Source organism: Dysidea avara, chromosome 7 (genome assembly GCF_963678975.1).
Source record: "Dysidea avara chromosome 7, odDysAvar1.4, whole genome shotgun sequence".
In the NCBI taxonomy this organism is placed as follows: Eukaryota; Metazoa; Porifera; class Demospongiae; order Dictyoceratida; family Dysideidae; genus Dysidea; species Dysidea avara.
Window position 1 is genome coordinate 35,276,812 of NC_089278.1, and position 21,848 is coordinate 35,298,659.

General features: G+C 37.1%; 1 protein-coding gene across 1 annotated transcript; it reads left to right on the forward strand.

Moving 5' to 3' along the window:
• The first annotated feature begins 1,710 nt into the window (after nucleotides 1-1,710).
• Nucleotides 1,711-21,306, forward strand: LOC136260323 (lysosomal aspartic protease-like). Its single transcript, XM_066054017.1, has 9 exons — nucleotides 1,711-1,872; nucleotides 1,960-2,092; nucleotides 3,731-3,854; nucleotides 7,874-7,992; nucleotides 16,196-16,395; nucleotides 16,516-16,641; nucleotides 17,701-17,842; nucleotides 17,910-18,008; nucleotides 21,048-21,306. Exons 1-9 carry the CDS (start codon nucleotides 1,808-1,810, stop codon nucleotides 21,207-21,209), a joined length of 1,170 nt encoding a protein of 389 aa, XP_065910089.1. The 5' UTR covers nucleotides 1,711-1,807; the 3' UTR covers nucleotides 21,210-21,306.
• Nucleotides 21,307-21,848: the final 542 nt, after the last annotated feature.

Genomic DNA, 21,848 nt, shown 5'->3' on the forward strand with positions numbered 1-21,848 from the left:
GATAAAACTTAGCATAGTGGCAGTCTAACTTTGAAATTCGTCATAGCAAACAACTAAAATTATACCACCATATTTCAGTAGCATGCATGTAATTTTACTCAGGAATGTTAACATTAATTTTTACTATTCAGGTACCTCCCACTGCATTAAAAAAGGATACTCTAATAGAACAATCTTTCAGACTCGTCAGCAGACACTGGACCACCATGCAGAATGCAAACATAGCCAACAGAAGACTACACAAATTTGTTAAAGATCATAAACCAAGAATGTGCTACAAATCCAACAGGAATCTCACCAGCTACTTGCTCAGAGCTAAGCTGGCACAGCCAGGAGTACCACCACAGACAAGATCTTTCCCACCCAGCACTAGCAGTACTTAACCGTCATAATGAATTATGAGACCTTACAGCAGAATGGTTACAGGAAGTGTGCCATGATGTCGCCGTTGAGCCTCCTCTGTTACCTCTCACTGGGGAATCCATCACACCATCTTCTGCTAACTGTAGTAACAATACAAGGGCTGATATCCATGCAAGGGGCTTTTGGGGCAGACGCAACCTTGGCAGGGTGCATTATTTGACATAAGGGTTTTCCACCCCAACACACCAAGCTATCGCCAGACCCGAATTGCTTCCCTTTTCCATAGACATGAGCTTGAGAAAAAGTGTGAATATGGAGATCATGCATGCAATGTTGAATGTGAATCTTTCACCCCACTTGTTTTTTCCACTTCTGCGGGCTTGGGCAAAGAAGCTACTGTTTTCTACAACTGTCTTGCCGATCTTGTATCCCAGAAGCACGGTACATCCTACCACCAAACACTCTCCTGGATGCATTGTGCTATCTCATTTTCTTTATTATGTTCTGCTGTGCTGGCTATTCGAGGGAGCAGAATGTTACAACCATCAGAGCATCCTGCTATCTCCACTGAACTGCGTTTGGTGGAGAGCAGAATCAGCTAATTACAATAGTGTTTATACAGTGACACTTGCTGTGTCATCATGTCATTATTATTATACTATTTGTCAAATAAAAAAGAAAAAAAAAAGCCAGCCTGGCCGGAATAAAATACATCAACATAGGCCTCAAGGTCAACACCACCAAGTGCAAGGACAAGATGTCCACTCCATAACAAGCTCATCAGGTAAAGCTACAGCTTAGTCACAACTTTTGTGCTATATCTAGTACTAGTATAAAATGGTAGCCTATAAAAATCTGATCTCAGAACTTTAAAAATCACAAGGTTTTCTGGATTGGTTAACTGTTCAGCCCCCTTCTAGACCCCCCACTGCTAGGTTAGCATTATCCCTAACTCCCTCATTGAATGACTTAAAAAAAATTTACTTGACTGTAGCTGGTCTACTTTACTGTATGATTACGAATTATTTGGCTAATTCTTGTTGTAAATCTGTATAGTTTTTATGTTGTGATTATTAATAGGCTATAATTTTTTTTAAGATCAGGCTTTACAAGCTCCTTGAGCCTCCTTACCTGTAAACCTACTACTAATAAGATATTAGCACAAATCCAGGATAATACCGTATAGCCTAAATATTTCGAGGTTGAACAATGTTACTAAAAATAAAAATTTCGCGGATATGCAAACACTCCCATTAAACTATAATATATTTCAAGGCTAAAATTTTCGCTGATAACCCCCAAAACCGCGAAATCAGCGAAATCCCCACCCCCTCGAAATATTTAGGCTATACGGTAAGCCACGCCCCGAGCACGCGCGCACCAGAAAATAATTATTGGGTCAAGTTTCTTTGCGAAACTTTGCGCGAAAGTAAAGCCGCGAGAGATGAAGCTACCAGTAACGTTTATATTTCTTACAGCATTCACTTGCTGCTGTGATGCTTTAGCCAGGTGCGTTTATAAAGCAACACGTGGTCTCATAGACTCACGCCACCTTTTTTGGTGCTATAATGTTATTGGCTATCTTTATCATTTCAGTATTCGCCTGTTCAAGGATGAATCTATAATTATTCCTGCGTTAAGCGGTGGCCAACGTAGAGCAGTTCTGGAATGGAAGTATGGAATGAAAGGTGTATCAGATGATCCTGAACCACTTGTCAACTACCTTGATGTGAGAACTGTGTTGTGAAGTACAAATAGTACACTGATCAAAAGTATAGATATTTATTTAGAATGTGTGATGTTCCTGCTTTTAAGTTCCTGTAACAAAAATGTACACCTGTCATGAAGCCTTATACAAGCTATAAACATCATTACCCAAGTGTGATGCAACAGAATGTGTTAATTGTCATGTGATCATGTGTTTGTCAACCTTTTAGAGGTAAGTGGGATAACTTCACATTTGTACCAATTTAAAGTGCTGTGAGGCCAACTGTAATAGGTTGTAAACAATCACTGGAATGGACTAGTGGACTGGACTCAGGTATTCTCCCTTTTATAACCAAATATTTGGGCAACTGGTTGTAAGTATGCTACTAGTTAGACCACTCCCCCACACATAAAGAACCCCCCCCCCCCCCCACCACACACACACACACACACACACAAAAGAAAGGTGTGATCATGCCAGACTTGTCAACATTGCCCAGCTTCAGCTATGTACAGTGGTTTGAATAGTCAACAAATCTAAAACAGAAGTCACATGCGGTAATTATAGTTTAAAGTTCAATTTGAAACCTCATGCACGTGATTTTGTTTGTTATTGCTGTCATGCAAAACCTATAGAACCTTTGTATCAGCTATGGAATATGTATCGGCTATTAGCAAGACAGTTAACTGTCACCACTTAATTTAGCTGACTCCGTGACTATAACTTGTAGGATACAGGTTACTACAACACTACATACACATGTACTGTATGGTCTGTACTTCATGATAAGATAAATGGTAGTCATACAATAGAGATTATGCCGAGAGAATCACAATCCTAAGATAACAGACAGTGCCAAGTATACAGGTTCACCCAGAGGTGGCAGAGACACCTTTATTTAGGGTGGGGGCTGGGGGTGTAGGTTGGTGATGCCATGGCCTAGTTGTAAGCCGAAGACCAAAAAAAGGTCACTACCTGCTGGAAATAGTTGCCCTCCACCAACTAGACTATATCTCCTTCATAACTAGAAACGTAGCTTGCTAAACAGAGAATACTGTGACTGCTCTATTAGAGTATCTCAAATTATTGATGCTATTGAGGTATGCTCTCTGTCACAGCTACAGATAGTTTTAGGGGGCTAAGCCTCCTTTTTTCACAGGGGCTGCAGCCCCCTTGCTCCCCCTTCTCTGACGTCCCTGGGTTCACTAGCCTATTTTATATTCAATGTAGCAATATCCACAACCAATTGCCCAAATATATATAAAAAAAGACTAGTCCAGTCCAGTACGTTATTTCACAGCTTGGCTGATTTTGTGAGGTACTGTTCTGTAAATGATCCATTTTGTCTTGTTTATCATTTGTAAACATGTAGAGTGGTGCCAACCACTTTGTTGCTATGTCTAACTTTATCATTTTATCATTTCTGGAATACTAAAAGTATCATCATTCTGTTTCCATAATAAGTACGCAAAAAAATTGGTAATTTTCAACTAGAGTAGGGACCATAGCACATCAATAAAAAGTACTGAAACAAGCTGGAGTAGTGCATGATATTAAAATAATAAGAAGTGTTATATCCCTACTGTGCATTTCCATTATGGTATCTTGAGCAATGACATCATTACATTTTCGAAGTTGTTACTTGTACTCTCACTATAGGCTCAATACTATGGTAACATCACTATTGGAACACCACCACAAACCTTCACTGTTGTGTTTGATACTGGATCCTCCAACCTGTGGGTGCCTTCTAAGAAATGCTCTCTACTGGATATTGCTTGTAGTAAGGAAATCAGTACAAAAGCTATAGGAATTATATACTCCACTCAGTGTTTATTCTAGAGCTGTTAGGGGGGGGGGGAACCCCTCCCCCCCCCCCTAAAATCTCAGACTCACCCCCTAAAATTGTGAGTGACTATTACACTATACTTAGATTTAGTTTGTTTTAAAATGGCACACAAAACTTTAAAATGCTCTCAGATTCAATCTCAAGAGTGTTTAATATGTAAAACTTTCTCAGGTTAAAAATTGCATATGCAACCTTAAAACGCTCTCAGATTCAACATCAGACTATTTAATTTTTAAAAGTCTCCTAGGGTACATACACAATGAGATTCATCCAGTTTTTTTAAATGTCCTCTCAGAGAGTGTAATTTTGTAAAATATTCAAAATGGCATGCACAGCAGCAAATATACTACCAGATTAAATCTCAGAAAGCCTGATTTTAAAAATATATGAAATTACCCTAATATTCAATTTGAAATAGCCTATAAGATTCTTGTAAGACAACCACTTATGCAGTTGGTGTTATACATGCAATGATAGTCAATACAATATCTCAGTGATCTCTCACATAAATTGTTTATTCACCAGATTCAACAAATGCAGTGCACTACTAATAGAATACTAATTGCGTACATGAGGTACGCACGGTTGTCCTAGATATTGCATCATTATGTCATCACTATGCGTCATGCTCTACCAACCATAGGATTTGGCTTCACCCAATCCGCACAAAAATCAAAATCAACACTCATGACACAGCTTTAAATGACTAACCAGTTTCACAACTATTTCAACTGTTTTAAACTTGGACAACTATATGTAGACTTTCAGACACCTGGTCACCCCCAAAATTCCTGATGCACTCCCAAAGGAGAAATCCTAGAATAAACACTGACTCCACTTGTGATCATGTGGCAAAGCTAAGTGAATTACATACAAAAATACTGTACCTACCCAGTTAATGTTATGCTACTTCTTATAACCCTGGCACTAGTTGGAGTAGTTTATACTTTTGTTAAGTATAATTACAATTCAATGTGATAGTACTGTATATTAGGGATCACGAAGGTTTAGGCTTTTCTGACAAAAAGTAGTGTCCTAAAACCAGCCTCACAATACCTTCATGGTGCCTTGGCAGGTATAAACAAGCCCAAAAGTACCTTCACTGTGGCCCAAAATGCTGGCACAAAATTAATTTAGTTGACTTTTCTACTGACTGACTGACTGATGTATTATCTAATACCAAGCGTATTTTGATAATCACTAAGGCTGTGGACTTGATTTTTTCGCTGCTAGACACTTTAGCCCAACAGGTGCCTTTTGGCATACCGTATTGCATACAACACACACACATAGACTTTGCTCTTCTTTGTGTACCAGTTCTTTTTGTTGGCAATGCAAGGTGTCGATTCATGGTAGTGCAATACGGCTTCCCTGTGGCTAGCTATCACATCACACTTATTGTCCATAGTTTCTGTAGCGACTGAATTGTTTGCAGAGACACTTCTCATACTATCCTTCATTTGTAATGGGTAGGACATAGCTGAAAAAAATGAAATGTAATGGCCATCAGTAAGTAATTGTTGGGGTACATGTTCAGATGCAAAAATAATTAATTTTTGAGGCATGCCTGGTGTCATTCATTTTTGATGCAGTATGTATGTATAGTCATAATTATGTTATTAACAAGTTGATGTTGTGCTACTTCTAAAAACCAGGTGCCATGCAGCTAGATAACTCATCTGGAATTACTATTTTATCATTTTAACTAGGGCTGGGATGAATATTGAAATTTACCTTCGAATATTCACTAATAAAATGTTCGAACATTCAAAGCTTTGGTGTTAACTTTCAAGTTACAGGTTTTCTTGTACTTATGCACATCCTCTAAAGTTTTATCTTTCTAAACCTATTTAATAAGTTTGTAAACATTTGGAAGTGCATAGCAGCAGTACTGAATGAAGTGATTGATTGATTGCAAATGGACGTGTCCACTATACTGTGCTATGGTCCCTACTCTAGTTGAAAATTCCAATTTTTTTGTGTACTTGTTGTTTATTGTGAACTCCACATTAAATCATTCAACCATCCCATCATTTGATTACAGAAAAATGTGACCGAGTCTGCCAAAACCAGTTTTATAACCCAAAAATATTAATATTATGTGTCTCCTTTTCTGTATAAGCTATAACAATTCAGTACAATCTCCTGAGATTTTTACATAAGTAATAAAAAAATTTTAGTTATTGTGTTCAGAGAGAAAGTTATTAAACTTCAAAATAATAGTCAAATATTGATGGGCTATGGGACTGGTTTTGTCAGGTCACAAATTAAGTTGGGTTAGGGATGAAAGGAAACAAGTTGATGTTGTGTTACTTCTAAAAACCAGGTGCCATGCAGCTAGCTAACTCATCTGGAATAACCATAGACAGTATATACTACTATGAATTAACCAACTATGTATTACTACTTTACAATAGGGTAGTTTGAATTGTGCAATAATATAATTAGCTATTTCTCGTATTTTGTAATTCATGAAATATTCGTAATTTGTTCAATTACGTTGCTATGCACTGCTAAGGAAGCGTTTGTTAAATAAACCGCTTTTACCAACATATTACGCACAAAACTATCTTCTAAACTGTTTTATAGTGTGACTAACATGTTTATTCCCACAAATTCTCTCGACAAAGCCTCAAAGCTGCTCTTCATTTTCGTTCGCGTACGTAAGGGATACACCCCCTTTCAACTCGAAGCGATAGGCTATTCCTGGCAGTGTACGAGGTCTGCACCGTTGTTTTTCAGTTGCTAAATGCCTGAAAACCTCAAGGGGAAGGTAGTCTGAGGAAAGTCACCACACCCGTATTTCAGTCCGCCGAAAAGAAACCACCTCAGAGCAAAGTTCACCTGTGCAGAAGTTTAATACAGACTTCATTTCACTTTCACTTCTTACGTAAAAGCTGCTTTTACCGTTATTAAACGATTTTGCTCATGTGGGTGCATACGGACAAACATAGGTAGATAGGTAGATAGGTGGATAGGTAGATAGATAGGTACACACACACACTTTTACGAAAACAATTTCAGTAAACCAGGCGCACGCCCACAGCCGGCCTTCGGCCAGCTGTGGGCATGCACCTGGTTAAAAAAAGCAGTGAAACAAGAGGTTCCCTTTACCTGCAGATCAGGCCTTCATCTAGGAAATTATTTAAAGATGGGGGGATGAAATTCTAAACCACTTGATGTGTTGTACTAGTACCAACTCAGCTTTGCCTTATGTCATGATATAATTAATATATTGCTTGTAATTTTCTATGTCATATACAGTATGTGTTAGGAAAATTCATGGCATTACATAGCTATGTGAGAAAGTAGGGATTTCCATACAAAGCTATGTAGTGTAATGCCATCATCACTCGTATCTCTTATTTCACTACTTTTAATTACTGAAACCCTTAAATTCAATGTTTATGACTAGGGCTTCACTAATCCTATACTGTTGTTTTCAAGAAGTATTGTAGTTGGCCATTATTCTGCTGCAGGTCAATTACATAATTAGTTTATCACATGTGAGCATTAAATGGCATCTTTGTTGTACACATCTATAATATTTATGATACAATGGACACCTGAATACATCAAGTGTATTGCCAGCACAATAGATAGGTTTCTGTGCTGAAACATTTCAAAATCATGTTGAAGAAAAAGTTCGACATACGTACTGCAATAGAACAGTCAATATTTCTAATAGAGCAATCAGATATCAATTGCAACTGCCTTTATGGTGTCACTATCAAATGTTTGTAGCTATGAAGGTAACTGGTGTCTGAAAGTGCAGCCCTAACTTGTGTTAACAGTTAGTCATGCAATTGTATAACATTGTATGCTACAATAAAAAGCATAGCTAATCTGGGTCAGACCTGAATGTTTTCTAATACATGTGTGGATGAGACCCACTTTATAGAATGACACAAATGATCCAATCTTTTAGTTGTCGTACAAATTTATGTTTACAGGGACCCATGACAGGTATAATAGCAAAGAATCTTCTACCTACCGTAAGAATGGCACAAGATTTTCTATTGCTTATGGTACTGGATCAGTGCGTGGCTTCCTAAGTGCTGACACTGTCTGTGTGAGTGGACATATGTATTGAATCTGTTGGATTATTTAGTATATGTGTCAGAATTACAGGTTTTTGCAATTGAATTTGTCATCTTTGCAATTGACTTCATCCAGTTTGCAGTAGAGTTCATCGATTTTGCAGTAGAATTTGTCCCGTTGCAATTGAATTTGTCGGTTTTGCGATTGATTTCGCATTTTGCATTAGAATTGCACAAGAATTCGTCCATAACAAGATTGCCAGCTGCAGTAAACACGAAAACAAGATGTAGCAGCTGCTCCATGATCTTATTGAAGTACAACTGTTGTAAACAACTCTTTATAAGGCAATGATTCTTCTACAGCTTCTTCAGCAACATTTCACTGTTCTTTGCCATTGGCAATGGGTGTGGTCATTTGCGAACAAGCTAATCAAGTTGACAGGCACAAATGGCTTCACATATAACTAGCTTCAATTACTCTCTAGTTTCTCAAGTAGTATTATCCATGACAAAAAAGATTCACCTTGTGATAAGAGGTTGGTTTCTTACAGTCCATGTAGTTATGATGAATTCTTGTGCAGACATGACAAATTCTAATGCAAAAGTGACAAAATCAATTGCACAACCCGCTAATTCAATTGCAAACAGGACGAATTCAACTGCAAAGGCGATGAACTCTACTGCAAATGGGATGAAGTTTATTGCAAAGGCAACAAAATCAATTGCAAAAACCTGTAATGTCATAGCATGCTAATTGCAGTGGTGGTATTATATGGTTACTGTCAGTTTTAAATCTACATGGCCTACAATATAACAACTTGTTTGGAGTTCTTTTTTTTTGTAGCCTGCAATGTAACTTCATTGGGTTTTGTTGTCTGAAGGTAATACTGTATAAATAGTTAACAGCTAAGTTTCCTGTCATTTTATTGCTAAAGTTGACTGTATTAGGTGAGTTCTAAAAGGGATATGTTGTTTATACAGTCAAGATGGAGCTGTGTGAGGCTGAAATATTGGGCAAATTATGGGCCCATTCAAGACGCAAAACTGGCTTAAAAATTTTACAGCACAGGTCTTTATCTAGCCACATACATATATCTTTTGGTATTGGCCAGGGCCGCAGACCACTGCCACTAGCTTGCAAAAAGCAATCGGCAGAAATAGACAGCTTGGCTGATTATGACAGTGAAATTTGATAGCATATTCATATATGTACTGTGCTTTGTGTCTGTGGCTAAAAATCAAACTTGCTATCATGAGAAATGAGACTGGTTTTCCAGACCCATTCACAAATGTAATTTTTTGCTGGCTGAGACAAGCACATATCAAGACACACAGTAGTGTGTCGTGCAGCCCAAGAAGCCGACATGCCATATTATGTGTATATTGACAGGGAGAAAGAAAACGCGATTTTCACACATATGTGGCTGGATCTGCAAAAATCTGACACAATTGTGCATTTTTCAAATTCCTGTTTATTAAATATTTATAATCTACTTAGCCAAGTGTACCCTCTGGCAAAGTTTCAGCCTCACATGCCAGTAACTTTAGGAGTTATAGCCCTACAACAGAAAAATCGATTTGTAAAGCAAGTATAGGGAAAATAAATTAAAGGTGCCTACAAAAACAGTTGTAACTTACCAACAAATTGAGGTATTAAGCTACAATTTTCACCATCGTGTTTGCCATGAACAGGATAATCAATTACTGGGTAAGTTTTGTTTACTCATTCTTCTTCACCACATACAAATAAAAGGCAAAATTTGTGGAGAAAAATCGATCACGTATGATTACTTTGACGTGACGTAAACAAACGCTTATAACTTCCGTATCCTTGGGTCTACTTCAACGAAACAAAGATTTCCCAACACCCCTTGAGCAGGCGGATAAGATGATATCCTAGCGTTTACTGTTAGTTCCTTCCTTCAATAAGAACGAGGGGTTCAAAAAATTTACGGAATTTTTTTGATAATACACAAGTATTTCAGTGTTTTATACTGTAAATTTAGGATTGAGCAATTGTGTCGGGTTTTCGCAGATCCGGTCACATATGTAGCTCTGTGATCTCTTATCCAATTGGAAACAAATTTGGTACAGAAGTGTCTACGTGGTAGGGGAGTCTACATACGAAATTTGAAGAAAATCGCCCCAGCCATTTCCGAGATATGACAGGCCAAAGTTTTGGATTTTTTCTTTTCGCACACTCTGCCATAAAATACAAATGTGTACTCTGATCAAGCTGAAATTTGTTACACTTAAAGCACTCATTAAAGTGAATCTCAGTACAAGTCTGGTGGGAATCTGATAAGGGATCACAAAGATATGACTGAACTTCTGTTACGCCCGCAGGGTAAACCCCTTGAAGGATTGAGCTGAAAATTGCTATGTACTTGGAGTAACCATCGTAGGAGTGCCTTTTTGTGATTTGAAAAGAATCCAGATAAAGGCCATCGAGATATGACACAAAACCCAACCTGTGTCATAATTATGCAAGTGAGTTTTATGAATAATAAAACTATTAGTTTTCACACCTACCAGGCAAACCGGATTGAGCAATGAGCTGAAAATCAGTATGTAGCTGGAATAATTATCATAAAAAGTCCTTGCAGTAGTACAGAAGAATCGGATTACAAACCACTGAGTTATGATTCGAAAGCCAACTACGTGTGGCAAAAGCGAGATCGAGATACTCTAATAGAACAGTCACCCTGTAGAGAGTACAGCTACAGATAATTCACTCTAGAGATTCGGATCATTACAAGTCACCCTGTAGGGAGATAAGCTTGGAACCAATCACCCTGTAGAGAGTTCAGCTACATTTTGTAACTAAGTTATGTAATATTAAAGTAACTGTAGTAATATAACTAGTTCCATAGTATTTTGTAACAAGGAATAACTGTCCAAAATTGTGAATTGTTACATACTGTCCTCCTGTTGAGAAAATTTTTATGGTTATAAAAAATTGTTTAAATCCACAACTGTTCTACTCCTTTCTCCTTCCTGTAGTAAAGAATAAAGACTAGTAAAAAGAAGATGCCCCTATGGTCTGCTTTGGAGTATACAAATACAAAAAGAAGTGATTTTTAATCCAAAACAGCCAAACTGTAAAAAAGGTGTGACCCTCAAAATGCCATGGTGAAAAAATATGTGAAATCCAAGTTGGTGACCAAGAAATGGCTGTGATGGTAGGTAAATAGCAAAAGGATTAATAATGATAATTTAGATGAATTTGTTGCAGAGTCCTAGTGAAATTTGTAGGAAGCAGTACAAATTCACCTAAATAGTTGTTATTACCATCACAGCCTTTTCTTGGCCACTAACTTGAATTTCACATCTTTTTCACCATGGCTTTTTAGGAGCTGCACCTTTTTTACAGCTTGGGTATTTTGGATTAGATGATTTGTGACCGGATCTGCAAAAAAGGGACATAATTGCACAAGCCTAAATTTACAGTATAAAGCATTGAATACATTGGGTGAAATACTTGCATATTATTGAAAAAATTCTGTAAATTTTTTAATCCCTCTTTCTTAGTGAAGGAAGGGACTGACAATAAAAACCTGGATATCAGTAAGTTTTGAGCGTTTGTTTACATCATGTCAAAGCGATTGTACACAATCGATTTTTCTTCACGAATTTCACCTTTGTATGCAGTGAAGAAGGGTGAGTAAAGGAAAAACTTACCCAGTAATTGATTACCCTGTTCATGGCAAACACAATGGTGAAAAGTTTAGCTCCATACTTTAATCCGTTGGTAAGTTACAACCATTTTTGTAATCACTTGTAATTTATTTTCCTATACTTGCTGTACATATCGATTTTTCTGTTGTTGCTACTTTCACTACTGGAGATTCTGTCCATGAAAATCCAATGAAAAAAATGTTCACCCTGTGAAAAGTAAAGTTTTCATTGGGTGGCCACCAATGAAATTTTTTTTTCATAGCATTTTCATAGGAAAATTTAATAAAAACCCAATGAAAAATTACCACTGAAAACTCTGTGAAACTGCTTTTCATGGAATTTTCATAGGTAATTTTTCATTGGTTTTTCATTAAATTTTCCTATGAAAATAAAATTTCATTGGTGCCACCCAATGAAAACTTTACTTTTCACAGAGTGAACATATTTTTCATTGGATTTTCATGGACAAAATCTGCAGTAGTGTTTGTAGGGCTGTAACTTCCAAAGTTATTGGCATATGAAGCTGAAACTTTACCAATGGGTACACTTAGCTAAGTAGATTATAAATATTTAATAAACAAGAATTCGAAAAATATACGATTATGCCCTGTTTTCGCATATTCCGTCACAATTTTTACCTCTAAATAACAGATCCAAGTTGCAGATCCTTAAAGTCGACCCTCCACACTACTTAAGATATGTGATGCACTCTGGTTGTTTTCACACATTTCTCAAATGCCATTTTACATCTTTTCTCACATCTATGGTAAAAAAGGAGTGGACAGACAAAGTTTTAGCCTTTTATGTTGAATAGTCTTGGAGTTGTAGCACTAGACAGTTGGAACAGGAATAAATTCGATTTGTACAGCAATAATACAGCAAATAAATTACAGGTGTTTATTTAATCTCATGAATGAAACAAGCTACAAAGACGAGGTGTGGCTCAGTCTGTTCACCATGAACTGACAAATCGATCACGGTATAGTAATTTCCTTGTTCATCTCCAACACTCTGCATGCGAACAAAGAAGAAGGCTATTCCAACAATGAAATGACAACAATACTCTTCATTTCTACCACATCTTAAACTAGTATTTAAAAAAAAAAATTAATTTAAAAACGAAGTAGGGATCTGTGCAATAAAAAGTAGTGAAACAAGAGATGAATGATGGTGTTGCAGCACAGCTCGGTGGGAAGTCCCTACTTTGGCATTGAACAAAATAATAATAGGTAATAAGCCAAACTAGGGACTTTCCCACCGAGCTATGCTGTAACACCATCATTCATTTCTTGTTTCACTACATTTTATTGCATAGATCCTTACTTCATTTTTAAATTAACAATTTTTCAAAATATTAGTTTTAGTTTTTTGTTGTGGCACATGTAACTTGTATTTTCCACATCTGTAGGTATGGGAAAGGCAGATACCATCACTTATAAACATCTTGCCCATTTGCTCAGTGAGAAGTGGAGTTCCCCATATTCTGTGGTTATTGGCTGGCTTGGGGTTCTCCCTGCTGTGCTCTTCAATAATATGTATCAGGGGATTACATGCTAGATCCAAGTGTCCCTGTATGCCTCCAGCTGTCACCCTTGCTGTTACTGAGGGGCACCTGTCTCCTTTGGAATAGTAATGGAATATACTGATTTTATATTGTGCTTCTTTTTCTTGTAAAAGTAGCTGTGTCTACCAGAGCAATGTAACTTGTAACTGTTCTATCAGACATGAGTGTTGTATTGGAGTATATCTCGAGTCAGCCAAGGGGTGTGCAGCTAGCTAGACCAATAAGGAGTGAAGTGGTCTTGTTTACTGTTAAGTATATAGCTAGATTGTGATCCTGTTCGCAATAGGTTCGCAACCACGCCCTATAGATGTAGGTGGATTAATAGCGATAGAGTACGAAGACCCCACCTCTTAACAATCATGAAGTTGCAGATCTAGTGTACCTTTTATATTGGTAGTAGCGCCAGGACTAAAGCGCTTCTGAAATCCAGCTCTGAAATAATTCTGTGGCATCTAAATAGTGCTGTTGAAAGAAAGTGTTGATACGGAAAGTTAATGCCTTGATATGGTTTTGTTGGATAAAGAAGGCAAGCAGCCTGATTGAAGATGAAAGAAAAGACAAGGCACAGAGGACCTATACTCGTCGGAACCCCAAAAGGCACATGTCACTGGTGAGTTTGTTATTGTGGCGTAGAATGGTGGCCGTGCACTGCTTCATTTGGCCTCTAGCCTTGCAATTGACAGTGAGGCTAAAATTTGAGTTGGCGATTTTTAAAATTTTGTATCCGGCCACCTTTAAGTATTTTGTTATATTTAATGTACTGTATTATATGGACTGGTACTATTCCATACAGGTGATTTTCGTTGTATAAAATGTCTCTAGTTGACTTTTGAAGGCGATTTTGGGTCGCACACCAAATTTTTGGGACGATCCCTACTTAAATAGTACTTCTGTACCGTTTGATAAGTACCCATAACTCACGTGCCTTATGCTGTACAAACACAAAAGGAAGATTTTCTTACTCCCCATGAAAAGAATTTTGTTTCAGTACATATACTGATACAATTAAAAACATACATAATTTTTATGTAGCACGCATATTTTTGCCCAATGGGTTTTAATTGTAAAATAGAATTTTGCGAAAATGGCCGTTTTTTGCTTAGTGGGTCATGTAATAAAGTAATCCTCAATAAAAGTGTACAACTGAGTACAAGTAACTCCCAATAGTCCATTTAAAAGAGAACACATGAACTGTACCAATTTATTAGAATACTCACATGTCTCAAGTCAGTGCAAGTTAACAGGACTGTTGTGGTTAAAAGGGTTTTAAGCTGAGGTTATAAATAAAACAAGTATGTAAACTTAGAGAAGAATCAGCTGTGCATATTCCTTCTCTCCTAACTTATCAGACTATACTGTATACATAGTAGCTAGCTAGCCAGTTTTGTGTAAGCCATGTGTCTTAGTTAACACTTTATGGCTAATGTGTGTTTGTATATTAGGGCTGAGCAATACTGCCATTTTAGTATCACGATTGATACTGAAGTCACCATTCACGATACTAAACAATTCACGATACTTGCAAATAAGTCGGTCATAGCTGGTGCTACATAGTGTATTGCTCAATATTCTGGTTGCTCAATATTCCAGTAGGAAGTCTTTAAAGGTAACATCAAACTAGCCACTATCATTCTTGTTTACAGTAACAGTTATTGTAACACTTGCTTTGAGGTTGTTATGGTGTTCACACCTCTCTGCAGGGGTAACCAGCTTATGACTTATAAGGATTCTTAGCCTAGTGAATAAATTTTTAATGACAGTAATGTACAGGCATGATATCACGATCGTTAATAACAAAATATCGCAATATTGATACTTCAAAATGTCGTGATATATCACTAAAACGATAATATCGCTCAGCCCTAATGTATAATATTACTGCCTTCAGAATATTTGGATTGGTCAGCTACTCTTAAAACAATTTAAAATTAAAATAGCCTCAAAGGACACCTCCTTAATTTATAACATACAAGGAATCATGGTTCCCAAGTGTTCATTATTTAGATGTTCCACTGCAGTATTAACTGCATGAGCGTCTGGTTTTAGAACTAGCATAGCATCAACTTGTTTTAGTAAAGGAGCTCCCCAGTACTGCCTGTAATAACACAATGCCCACTTGATCAAATTATTACTTCTGCTGGCGTGGAGAATTATTGGTAGTTATTTAATACAACTTTACTGGTAAAAGAATGATAAAAACCAATTTTTTTAGCAGAACAGAGTGAGGTGTTGGTACTTTTCTAGTGGCATACTAACTGTATCATAGTTAGATACTCTTCGTACTGTAATAATGTTATTTGTGACCGGATCTAGCAAAATCAACCATATGGGTGCAAAAGTCAAAAGTGAGATAACACCAGCATGAAGTTGCTGCACTATCAGGCTAACAATTTCCGTATCAAACTCGCCTTCAACTTGTCGGGTCTGCTTTGGTGGACTGTTCTCTGGTGGCATGTATAACCGCACCAGATGTCTGTACAGGTCTGTGAACAACAGGGAAGTGCTTTGGGGGGTTCATACACTCTGGACAGACAAGCAGGGAGCTGAATGTGTGATATATGTCCGTTTTGTGAGATTTCAGTCTATTTCCTGCCTCTGACAGGCTGTTTTGTGGTCTAGTGCCTTCAGTTACCATTCTTGTCCATTTTGTAGTCTATCTCTTGCCTGCCCCTCCACTCCTTCTTGAGGACTGATGATACAGCAACACTGGTGAAAAAACCTATCTAAAACGGCAGGAAACTATAGGGATTACCTTGGCCACTAGCTGCTCTTTAAAGGTTGTGAATTGCTCCATCTTTGCTGAAAAATCCAAACGTGTAGCTTCCAAGTAACAAAGCTTTAAGTTATTAAAATACGTTTTTCTCTGAATCAACAATGCGCCCATAAGGATGATTTTCCAAAATCCAGTCACATTTATGAATTCTTGATACAATGTAATCTTGTTTCAGAAGTTAACAATGTTTGTATAAAGAATGTGTAATCTTTGTTCACAGGTCAATGATATTTGTGTTAAAGATCAGACATTTGGAGAGGCGGTACATCAACCTGGTACCACCTTCCTAGATGCTAAGTTTGATGGTATCCTAGGCATGGCCTTCTCTTCTATATCAGTTGATGGTGTAACTCCAGTGTTTAACAACATGGTGAAACAGGGCTTAGTATCTCAGCCACTATTTGCCTTCTACCTTAACAGGTAATATGTAAATGAAAAAAAGAAACTGTTGTTATTGTGTGTGGACATTTAGTTAGCATATTGTTTAGTAACTAACTGCTAACATTATGTTGTGTATTAAAATTGAATATGCAACTATAGAAACCCAGAGGCAAAGACAGAAGGTGGAGAGATAGATATTGGTGGTGTGGATCCTAGTCATTATCAAGGAGACATCTTCTTTACTCCTGTCATTAAGAAAGGTTACTGGCAGATACGAGTTGACTCGTAAGTTATCTGACATCTTCGCTGAGTAATGTGGGACAGAATTGTTAGAACCATGGTAGCTATTTTAAAAAAAAAAGTACGGCTAACTTAATGTTATTCTCTACTTTGTATGTGCAAATTTTATGATCCACCTTTAAACACATACTTATGTGACTGATCTGGTTTCCACGTACACAAAATCAAACTCATGTTTTTATCAGAGATGAATCATTGGCCGAATACACTATCTTATTCCACTCTATCTTTTCTTTGGAACCAGTAAGTCTGATTTCTGTAGCTGCACAAAAAAGCTGGGCTTATTTTGGGTATCAGAAAGTTATACACCCACGCAGTGATAGCTTTAAATCATTGGTGAAAATTTTGTTTGCACAGCTTTGTTTGGGCCCTGTGAAGTTACTATAGATTGGTTGCCTTTTTAAGGCGTGGTTGTTTTACCATAATCTTACCGCATACTTTCTGAGCTTGCTTAGTCAAAAATGTATTACGGCCAATGCGGAAAACAAATGTTTCGGTTAATTTTAGCATGTTAGTACTAGCCAGCTTTTAGAACAGAAAGTATGTTATAGTATTAGGTTCAAGCCAAAACATATTCAGCACGTAAGGTTAAGGATGAAAGAGAAAGTGATTTTCTCTCAATCTTGGGTTTTGGGAAAGTGATACCTCACTACTAGTCAGAACGATAGACTGAGTGGTTTAAAAATGTTTTATATCTTTAAAGAATTTGCTAAGCTATTTGTAACACCATTTGCTAAGCTATTTGTAACAATGGGTTTTTGTTGACTTCTTGACCAACCTTCGTAACACGGAAACATGTGTTTGCTCGTGTTACACAAGGACATGCCTTAAAAAGGAAACCCGTCTATATACAATGATTTCTTAAAATTGCCATATCTACAGGTTTTGTCAACTAATTGTAGCCATACTATAATTTTATATTATTAAATGTCTTCCATTGTAAAGTGTAGTCTGTTTGTACATTAAAACTTTGTTAGCATGGCGGGTGTCACAACAGTGTTTATATACATAATATTTTGACTGTGTGATTTTGCTATGCTGTAGGATCACTAGTAAGAGTACCAATATGTGTAATGGAGGTTGTCAGGCTATTGCTGATACTGGCACATCAATGATTGCTGGACCAAAGAGTGAAATTAAGAGACTTCAGTCACTGATTGGGGCAAGAGCAACTGTTGGTGGAGAGGTCAGAACTGTTTAGTTGTATGCTCTATAATAGTAGTTAACTATTTCTTGTTGTTTGGCTTGTACAGTATGTAGTGGACTGTGATGATATACCTAATCTTCCCAATGTTGAAATCAGGATTGGTGGACAAGACTTTGTTTTGACTGGAAAGGAATATGTGCTGGAGGTTGGTGAAATGTAAAATGAGTAGTTGAACTAAACGTATTAGATTAATGGATATACACACTTGGGTACACATTTACACATTGCTGTTGTTCATTGTGTACAAGTGTTCTGGGTAAAGAGTATGATCCTTTGTGCTTAACCTTATATTGTGACCATCTTAGCAAAACCTGTCCCAACTTGTTTGCACAACTTCAGATTTTTTTCTCAGCATTATTTATTGTGTCCAAAAAATGGATCAGCAAAGTTTTTAGTCAGTAGTTTGGAATTACCGTAGACTCCGGTTATTAGGCACACATGGTTATTAAGCGCATATTGCCTGTTAAGCACATGTGGTAGACTTGTGCTAGACACCTGTTTGTTAAGCACATATGGTTGAAATCGCCTCTGCCACCTCGTACTGCATAGAAATATTGTCAAAATAAATCAGACATGTCACAGCACACTTGATGCCTCACCAGGCCCGTGTCTAGCAGATACTGCCATCTGTAATAACGATAGCTGTAGCTGCTACCTGGCTTCTAAGGATTTCTGTTTCCATGACCTAAGCAAACTATTAACTGGTGTTCAAATTGCTCGAAAACTGTAGTGGGTACAATTAATTCCCTCCTAGCAGAAATTCCTTACTGTAATTTATAAGCGCATGCGCTTAACAAGCATAGTAAATTTCACAAATAATTCCTCCGAATATTATAAGTGCATGGGCCTAATAACCAGAGTGTATGGTATAGTGCTAGACAGTAGGAAGAAGAAGATAGTCGATTTGTACAGCAACTATAGTAAAAATAAACTACAGGCACTTACCTCTGCTTGCATTAGTCTACAATGTTGGAATTTAGCTTAAATTGTTCACCATGGATTTGCAAATCAAAGTATAGTTTTAGCCTTGTAGTCACTTATGCATATGGGTATGAAGGCAGTTTAATTGAAGAAATGATGACAATCTTGTTTACATTTACGACATTGTAAACAAATGTATGTGACATGCATACCATTAAGGCTACAGAAACAAAACAAAGATTTTCGAATTCTCCATGAGCAGGAAAATAATAGTTTTAATTGATTTGAGTCTTCCTTCTCTGATATGAGCAATGGCTCAATAAAATCTTTCTTTGTAGCATGTGAATTTCTTTTAAACTTTGAAATGCATGCTTGTGCAAACAAGAACAGTTTTAGCTGAGTTGGTCATAATTGTTTCAAGATTAGAGCTTATTATTTACAAGTTTGCTCATACCAAAGGTGACTGATTATGACTAGCTGAGCAAAATCCTGAATTCTGTTTTGCTACAAAACATATCAAATGCACTGAGTATAAAATACTTCCTTCATAAAAAGTTATGAATTAATGTTCATAAAGGAGGACACTCCATGAAGAATGCATTATTTGTACTGAGTGTGGTATGCCAAAATGCACATGTTCAGTTGAAGCAAGATCAAACAGTGAAAAATCAAGCCTGTAGCCTTAGCCGTTATCGAGTACGCTTGTCTGAAGGTATCAATCAGTCAGCCAGCCAGCCACTAGAAAATTCCATTAAATAAATTTAAAAAAATTTATACAGTAGCTATAGCAACTTGTTGAAAGTATTTTGGGTAAATCTGAAAGCTTGTTTGGGCTTAGTTTTACCTAACCAATACACTGCCTCATCATCGTCAAGGAAGAATGAGGCTGGTTTGGTGTTTTTTCATGGGCCATTCCCAAATCTTTACTATATGTGACCGGATCTGCGAAAACCCGACATAATGGTGCAAGCCTAAATTATTAGTATAAGCCATTGATTACATATTTTCATAATTTTTTAAAAAAATCGTAAAATTTTTAAATGCTTTGTTCTTTGTGAAGAAAGGATCCAATGATAAAAACCGGGTTATCATCTTATTCGCCTACGCAAGAGGAGTTCAAAAATCTTTGTTTCGTTGCACTAGAGTAAAGGATACGTAAGTTATGGGCGTTTGTTTACGTCACGTAGAAACGATTGTACGCGATCAATTTTTCTTCACTGATTTCATCGCTTTATGCAGTGAAAAATGGTGATACAAGGCAAAACTTACCCAGCAATGGACTCCCCTATTCATGGCGAACACAATGGTACAAGTTGCAACTCTGTACTGCATTGTGTTTGTACGTTACAGCCATTTTTGTAAGCACATGTAATTTATTTTCCCAGTACTTGCTGTACAAATCCATCTTTCTGTTGTTGCTACTTTGTAGGGCTGTAACTCCAAAAGTTGTTGGCATACAAGGCCATAACTTGGCCAGGGCATACGCTCAGCTAAGTAGATTATAAAATATTCAATAATAAAAGAGTTTGAAAAATACGCCATTATGTCAGGTTTTTACAGATCCGGTCACATATAGTACTATTGTACTGTATGATTCCTCTGTGTGAGCAAATAAGAATTCTAACAAGAACAACAGTGTAAACACGCTAACCCAAGTCCCATCTTCGTATGTACTCTGTTTTAGTCATGAAATTTGATTAAGTAAACATCGAAATTATTTATCTGTTGTTTGTTGTTCAAACTGTATAGTGCTATTATATCTCAAAAGATTATTCAACATATTCATAACTCACTGAAACTTTGGCAGTCCATGGCACTCCTCAAAATAACAGACAAACAATAACAAGAACTTTTGAGAATGAATAGGACAGCTTTTCACTCAGCTGGTCACAAATTACAGAGTCTGTACACACTTACCACCAACCCGGGAATGCAGAAAATCAGTGACGTATATCTGGTGTCTATAACAATGAAATTGCTACCTCTCCATGTTGATGGACTTTGCAGAGGGGGTTCCATGGAACCCTATATTTGGGGAAGAGCTTTAATGACCTTTTAGGTGAAGCGTTTAACACTTAGTGAAGCTAATGGATTACTTATTGCATGTAATTTTAATGCTCAAACCACTCAAATTATATTATCTATCCCCAATACTGAGTATTGTTGGATTAGTTGTCAATGCATTCATTGATGTATTGATTCTTAACTCATAACTATTGTTCTCTTGCTTCGTCCACATGTTATTATTGTTTTGTTCATACAGATCACCACTAAAAAGGAGACTCAATGTTTGAGTGGATTCCTTGGTATTGACCTACCATCAGATGTTGGTCCACTGTGGATTCTTGGTGATGTGTTTATTGGTACCTACTACACCATCTTTGATTTGGGGAGTGAACGTGTGGGATTTGCTGTCTCCCAATAAACTAGTCTCCCATGCTGCTAATGCTGTTATATACTTACAAAGCTAACATGTTTATATTGTTACAATATTCATTAGAATTGTATTTCATCACTGTAAAGCTGTAAATAAGGGTCTAAAACCACTGGACACACCCAGTTGGATTGTTTACTTATTATGTAGTATAGTAGTACTGTATACTAGGGATCATGGAGGTTTATGCTTTCTCACAAAATAGTACTGACTAGAATGGATTGTTTACTTATTATGTAGTATAGTAGTACTGTATACTAGGGATCATGGAGGTTTATGCTTTCTCACAAAATAGTACTGACTAGAAACCAGCTTTATAATACCTCCATGTATGATGCCTTGGCAGTATTGGTTTGCAAAAGTGCCTTACCTACACCCTACTAGGCCTATAAACACTTCCAATAGGTTTTAATTTTATTGAGTGGGAATTTCTGCTGACTGACTGGTGGCTTCAGACAGGTGTAGTAAACTTGAAAACAGCTACGGGCTTGATTTTTTTGCTGTTAGATGTCACTTCAGCTTGACAGCTAGGTACACATGCTTTTGGCATACCATAGTATGTATAATGCACACATCATCGGCTTACCCCTGTCCTCTTTTATTGCCCATTAATTATCTTTGCTGACAGCT

Coding starts and splice junctions, on each gene's coding strand:
- LOC136260323 (XM_066054017.1), top strand. CDS start 1,808: ATGAAGCTACCAGTAACGTTTATATTTCTTACAGCATTCACTTGCTGC. Junction 2,093..3,730: donor CACTTGTCAACTACCTTGAT/GTGAGAACTGTG, acceptor CTCTCACTATAG/GCTCAATACTATGGTAACAT. Junction 17,843..17,909: donor GAGCAACTGTTGGTGGAGAG/GTCAGAACTGTT, acceptor TGGCTTGTACAG/TATGTAGTGGACTGTGATGA.